The 7,628-nt window shown below is 42.4% G+C and overlaps 1 protein-coding gene across 1 annotated transcript; it reads left to right on the top strand.

The window, feature by feature from the left end:
* Positions 1–4,538: 4,538 nt before the first annotated feature.
* Positions 4,539–7,261, top strand: LOC139535714 (small ribosomal subunit protein bS16m-like). Its single transcript, XM_071335424.1, has 3 exons — positions 4,539–4,838; positions 5,491–5,757; positions 6,864–7,261. Exons 1-3 carry the CDS (start codon positions 4,826–4,828, stop codon positions 6,983–6,985), a joined length of 402 nt encoding a protein of 133 aa, XP_071191525.1. The 5' UTR covers positions 4,539–4,825; the 3' UTR covers positions 6,986–7,261.
* Positions 7,262–7,628: the final 367 nt, after the last annotated feature.

Below are 7,628 nucleotides of genomic sequence, written 5' to 3' on the forward strand. Positions count from 1 at the left end.
ATCTTTCTGAGAGCTCATTGACTCATTTCTTTTCATCAAGCCAAGTGTCTGGTTCAAACGACCGGAGGGGACCTGTAAGGCTTAGCTATGTCTTAGCTTGAGTATATCAGTTATGTGGATTTATGTGTTATTTGCAGCCATTATTAGCTTTTTAAACATAATCATAATTCCTGAAGGTGGCCAACTTCTATCACAATATATTAATTCATTTAATTTAAAGCCATGTCTTAAAGGGGTTCATTCTGACTCTTTCCTTGTACACTATCTGGTCATCTGAGCATCTCTAACTGAACTGTCACAGACGATTTCGGCAGGAACAACTCCTCTTGCTGTCCCAAAGAGCATGTGGCCCTCACGAGAGTATCAGCTACCACTGGACTCAACGTCAGTGTTCAGTTAATCATGCACTGCAGATTCACCATGTTAGATGCATTTTGCTTGCTGTCTAGCTGTGTGAAGTGTCTATTCATTTTCAGATTTTGCACAGAAAAGTGGTCAGCACAATAATGACGTTGTTTCCCTGTATATCATCTCTAGTTCTTTCATGGAACTTTATGTGTGTTGGGTGTCTGGGCAGTCTACAACTCCACATGACTGGGCCTGTTGGATTGCAAATCAACTGGTTAACCCAATGATCTAACCTGCATCATTTTTGGGATATGTGCTTTAGAAGTAGACAGTTATTGAATAATATTCAAACCGTTATGCATGTGTGGTTGTGTACCACACAATAAATAACCAAACTATAACATGTCCTATCCAGTCACTAGGTGTACAATTATTATATCCATATGATGGAAATGTACAATAAATCGGGGACATTAATAACATTATAACTAAATACAGAATAATCTCTTCCACAAAAACATAATTTACATTACAAAGCTAATTCAATGGACAACAATGGGTGATTTTGTAATTTTGTACTGTGTGATGATGATACATGTAGATTTAAAAATGATCATGCATGTAGATCTCTCTGTCTTTCATGTTCATATAAGAAAAACAGTTTGCTGTAAAGTTCCTGCAGACAGGACTCACAGTCATAAGTCAACATGTAACAGTACAGGACTCCCCGTTCTGTGTTAAATCAAATGTATTTATAAAGCACTTCTTACATCAGCTGATATCTCAAAGTGCTGTACAGAAACCCAGCCTAAAACCCCAAACAGCAAGCAATGCAGGTGTAGAAGCACGGTGGCTAGGAAAAACTCCCTAGAAAGGCCAGAACCTAGGAAGAAACCTAGAGAGGAACCAGGTTATGAGGGGTGGCCAGTCCTCTTCTGGCTGTGTCGGGTGGAGATTATAACAGAACATGGCCAAGATGTTCAAATGTTCATAGATGACCAACAGGGTCAAATAATAATAATCACAGTGGTTGTCGAGGGTGCAACAGGTCAGCACCTCAGGAGTAAATGTCAGTTGGCTTTTCGTAGCCGATCACATTCAGAGTATCTCTACCGCTCCTGCTGTCTCTAGAGAGTTGAAAACAGCAGGTCTGGGACAGGTAGCACGTCCAGTGAACAGGTCAGGGTTCCATAGCCGCAGGCAGAACAGTTGAAACTGGAGCAGCAGCAAGGCCAGTTGGATTGGGGACAGCAAGGAGGGGGGGGAGAGAGAGAGAGAGAGAGAATTAGAGAGAGCATACTGAAATTCACACAAGGACACCGGATAAGACAGGAGAAATACTCCAGATATAACAGACTGACCATAGCCCCTCGACACAAACTACTGCAGCATAAATACTGGAGGCTGAGACAGGAGGGGTCGGGAGACACTGTGGCCCCATCCGACGATACCCCCGGACAGGGCCAAACAGGCAGGATATAACCCCACCCACTTTGCCAAAGCACAGCCCCCACACCACTAGAGGGATATCTTCAACCACCAACTTACCATCCTGAGACAAGGCCGAGTATAGCCCACAAAGACAACCCAAGGGTTGCGCCAACCCAGACAGGAAGATCACGTCAGCGACTCAACCCACTCAAGTGACGCACCCCTCCTAGGAACGGCATGGAAGAGCACCAGTAAGCCAGTGACTCAGCCCCTGTAATAGGGTTAGAGGCAGAGAATCCCAGTGGAGAGAGGGGAACCGGCCAGGCAGAGACAGCAAGGGCGGTTCGTTGCTCCAGAGCATTTCCGTTCACCTTCACACTCCTGGGCCAGACTACACTCAATCATAGGACCTACTGAAGAGATGACTCTTCAATAAAGACTTAAAGGTTGAGACCGAGTCTGAGTCTCTCACATGGGTAGGCAGACCATTCCATAAAAATGGAGCTCTATAGGAGAAAGCCCTGCCTCCAGCTGTTTGCTTAGAAATTCTAGGGACAATAAGGAGGCCTGCGTCTTGTGACCGTAGCGTACATGTAGGTATGTACGGCAGGACCAAATCGGAAAGATAGGTAGGAGCAAGCCCATGTAATGCTTTGTAGGTTAGCAGTAGAACCTTGAAATCCGCCCTTGCCTTAACAGGAAGACTTATAGACTTATTATAGACTGATAGACTTGTTATAGACTTATGTGCTGTGAGAACATATGCACTATCTGTTATCAAATATAACTATGTGTTCATTCATAGATAAAGGGCTATCAGAGTCTGACCCCTCCTCAGAGAAACCATGTGTTTGTCACACACACAGGAACAGCATCTCTCCACAACAGGAGTGTGAAATCACCATGTTCAAACAGCGAAAGAGTGGCGCTCTCAAAGGGAACAAATATCAGTGCACACGGTTTACATCATGCAACGCACTGAACCCTCTATTCATGGGTCACTCTCAGGAAATCAATGTTTCTACTCCGCATTTGCAGTGGCTGGAGCGAGAGCTGAACTTGTGTAATCATCTAAAGACATCTAGAGCAAGGAGAGGATCACATTGGTCTGACTTTTAACTGATGCTTTTGCAGTGGCTAATAAATACCAAATTAATGTCTGAAAAATATCTGAACATGTCACCTCAATTAGATAGCCAATATAAATATTTAAATCAAGATGATGTATTGATTTTGATACATCATTGATACAATGATGATTATTTTTCATTTATTATTAGATGTGTGTGACTGTCTATTTGAACAATCATAAGTGTTGCTAAAGTGTATAACAACTTACATGCAAAATTGTCCTCTTTTGTTGGAGATGATCATTCCACTTAGGAGCTCTGACAGTGCAATACAGTCCACTGGCGCCATCAGGTGGACAGTTACGAAAATTAAAGGAAACACTTCAAGGATCATCGCTTCCAATGGGGGTGGTGGGTTTTTGGGATTGTTGCCGCGTTCATGTGCTTGTCTAAACTAGGAAACTCTGAAATGTACGACTTGCTAACTGGTTGAACACAGCACGTGTATAGAGCCCCACAGTGGAGTTGTCATAATACCCATAATAAAAAAACAGCTAAATGGTTCCAATCGTTTTCCCACCATTCATTTTTCCCATAGAAACACTTAAAATAAGGGCTGTGTTTTGTGTAGGCTTACCCTGGCATGACGTTTTGATAACCACAACAACTAGATTTAGCTAACATTAGATAGTTCATCCAGAGATTCTTACCTTTGCCTCGATTCGACAGTCTCATCCAGATCTTCATGGCATTTGTAGTTATTTAGCATTAGCAGCTAATTAGCATTTCATTTGTTGGGGATAAATACAGGTGAATATATTGATGAGTCCCTTTGTCTGAGAAAGATTTACATGGTTATCAAAACATCACACAAGAGTAAGCCTATGTAACAGTTTAACTTTATGGCGTCCCCTCGCCCAGAACCGGGCGCGAACCAGGGACCCTCTGCACACATCAACAACAGTCACCCACGAAGCATCGTTACCCATCGCTCCACAAAGGCCGCGGCCCTTGGGTGAACCACTACTACTTCAAGGTCTCAAAGCGAGTGCCGTCACCGTTTTTGAAAGGCTATTAGCGCGCACCACCGCTAACTAGCTAGCCATTTCACATCGGTTACATTCACCCCCCTTTCGACCTCCTCCTTTTCCGCAGCAACCAGTGATCCGGGTCAACAGCATCAATGTAACAGTTTAACTTTAGTCCGTCCCCTCGCCCCGACCCGGGCGCGAACCAGGGACCCTCTGCACACATCAACAACAGTCACCCACGAAGCATCGTTACCCATCGCGCCACAAAAGCCGTGGCCCTTGCAGAGCAAGGGGAACCATTACTTCAAGGTCTCAGAGCAAGTGACGTCACCGATTGAAAGGCTATTAGCGCGCACCACCGCTAACTAGCTAGCCATTTCACATCCGTTACACCTACACGAAACACAGCCCTTATTTGAAGTGTTTCTAAAATCCACTATAAAAAATGTATGGTGGAAAAACTATTGGAACCATTTCCCTGTTTGACCGCTAGGATTTATGGGTATTATGACGTATACTGTGGTACTCTATAACTATAAACGGTTAGCAATTCATAAACTTTCCTAGTTCCAACTTGGACCTGAACGTGGCATATGTATAGCTGGATGGGTTAGCGGACAATGTCACAAAAGCGATGTGTGTGCTTCCATGGGACAGAAGTCAGCATGTTGTTGTGATTCTGGATGGCCAGTTTGCCATGTGATGAATAACAAGTGGCTCGTTTCATCAAAAATGTGCAATCCGCACTCCGACCTGCGAAAGGCAGCAATACACAGCGTCTAGTGATTAAAAACTACACGAAGAAGAACATCACTTCCTGTTTAAAAATGGCTGCACCCTTACTAATGTCACATTAGACAATAGAAGTGCTATTTTCTCTAATGTTGAAAACGTTTTTGATCTTTTACGTATTCGTTTGACCTCTTTTGCAGGGTATACCTAAACATGGTCCATCTATGTAAGTATGATCAGGTTGCTATTTAATTAACTAACGCTGTAAACATGGGCTAACTAGCACGTTGGGGTACGTTTATTAGCTAACCGGAAATGTCTCTAACTTTACTGTTGACGAGCCTAGCCATGATTATGGTGTCTAGCTAGCTAGCAGTTATACCAATGATGTTTATTTCATGGAATAGACAACAGATAGTTACACAATAGCTAGACATTGAGTGTTATTTGTATTATGGGAAGGCCACTTGATAATGAGTTATTGTCCAGACATGAAATACTGTTGGGTGTGTGGTGTTCCCATTTATTGCAGATTATGTTAAAAGAGAGCTCCACCATGTTAAATTATCGTTGCGGTGGGTGGCGATCCAGATTCAAGTATTTTGCAGACAGCATAGTGTTATTGGCGCGGTTGTGGTGTATAAGCAGTAAAAACAGTGTCAATCCCTAATTTACCTGGCTAAACACCTGATAACCTTTGACCTAGCTATGCACCTAACAAAACACCACCTGAACTGTGGTCACAACTAATTGCTTACTCTTTGACTGAAAACATCCTACTTCAAATGCTGTTCTATTTTTAAGCCAATTTAATTGCATATGAATTTCACCATTTAACGAAACAATACAATGCTGATTTTGTTGTATTATCCTTACAGCATCCTTCCTACTGAAGACGTACCATGGAGGACACATTGTCATCAGATTGGCAATGGCTGGCCACAAACAGTCTAACAGACCTTTCTACCGCATTGTGGCAGCTTACAACAAGCGAGCACGAGACAGTAAATACATAGAACAGCTAGGCTCTTATGACCCCCTGCCAAACATCTACAATGAGAAACTGGTCAGCATCAACTCTGACAGGATCAAGTACTGGATGGGCTGCGGTGCACATCCAACGAAGCCTGTGGCCAAACTTCTAGGTGTGTTCCCTCTACCCTCACCATGACAACACACACTTTACAGGTTTATTGAAACGACCAGTGCAAGACCTACATCATGGAAAAGACACTAAATCACAGGTTCATAAACTAACTATACTGAACCAAAATATAAACGCACCAGTTTTTACTATTTTACTGAGTTACAGTTTATGTAAGGAAATCTGTCACTTGAAATAAATTCATTAGGCCCAAATCTATGGATTTCTCATGACTGGGAAACATAAGGTAATGGTGGCACATGAATGGCATGACAATTTATTTTTTATACCTTTATTTAACTAGGCAAGTCAGTTAAGAACAAATTCTTATTTTTGATGACGGCCTAGGAACAGTGCCTTGTTCAGGGGCAGAACGACAGAGTTTTACCTTGTCAGCTCGGGGATTTGATCTTGCAACCTTTCGGTTACTAGTCCAACGCTTTAACCACCAGGCTACCTGCCGCCCCAATTGGGCCTCAGGATCTCGTCACGATATCTCTGTGCATTCAAATTGCCATTGATAAAATGCCATTTTGTTCGTTATCCGTAGCTTATGCCTGACTTTACCATAACCCCACCGCCACCATGGGGCTCTCTGTTCACAATGTTGACATCAACAAACCACTCACCCACATGACGCCATACACATGCTCTGGGGTTGTGAGGCCGGTTAGATGTACTGCCAAATTCTCTAAAATGACATTGGAGGTGGCTTATGGCAGAGAAATTAACATTCATTTCTCTGGCAACAGCTCTGGTGGACATTCCTGCAGTCAGAATGCCAATTACACGTTCCCTCAACTTGAGACATCTGTGGTGTTGTGTGACAAAACTGCACATTTAGTGACCTTTTATTGTCCCCAGCACAAGGTGCACCTGTGTAATGATGATGATGCTGTTAAGCAACATTTAGGAGAAAGAAGCTTTTTGTGCATATGCAACATTTCTGGGAACTTTAATTTTAGCTCATGATACATGGGACCAACACCAACACTTTGTTCAGTGTAGTATACTTTTAAATGTAATCAATACTTCCAATTAAGTCTCAATGCTACCTGGGAATCTATGTGGTCTAAGATACTGTTAACCCCATGTCTGTTCCTGTAGGACTGGCTGGGTTCTTCCCCCTGCATCCCATGACGGTGACAGAAACAGAGCGTCACAGGGCCATGGCAGAACTAGCAGAGGAAGCAGCTCCAGAAGATGGAGTTAAGCAGCAGGAACTATGAGAGCTGGAGTGTGGGGGACTGTCAAGCATAGCAGGATGTGGTTACTGTACATGAAGGACAGCTATAAATGCCATTCTCCTCCCAAAAGGTTAACTGTTTCCAGTGAAAGCCTTTGTTCTATGTGAACAATGAATATTCATAAGCAGTGCTTTTCCTACAAATTGTCTTTTTTTATTTCACCATTATGATAAGTGCTACATATTCACATCTCAAAAGCAAAGACATATGTTGGATGAACTTTTTGTTGTTGTGGTCAATTAAAGTTATAAATTAGCATTGTGTTTGGGATACTTTCAATGTTTCCAAATCATATGTTTTTAACATTAACATTGGCTAAATGCCAAATTGCTCAGTTAAGGCTTTTAATTCGATTTTCAGGAAGTATTTTATATTAGCTCAGTCACTTATCAAATGCTGATAAAAGCAAGGAACAATTTGTTTAAGTTGGTTTACAATTTGGCTTAACCCTGTCAGCTGTAGTTACAGATATTCCACTATTGACGTGCTGCCAAGATGAAACTAATGTGGATGTATTTTGCATAGAGGCCCCTGTGGGACAGTCATTTAACCTTTTGAGGTCCCATTTTAAACGAAAGAAAAACATATGTTGTACATAAAGTCTTCACATATAATCTAAGTGTCA

The sequence above is a fragment of the Salvelinus alpinus genome, chromosome 12, assembly GCF_045679555.1.
Source record: "Salvelinus alpinus chromosome 12, SLU_Salpinus.1, whole genome shotgun sequence".
Taxonomy (NCBI): domain Eukaryota; kingdom Metazoa; phylum Chordata; class Actinopteri; order Salmoniformes; family Salmonidae; genus Salvelinus; species Salvelinus alpinus.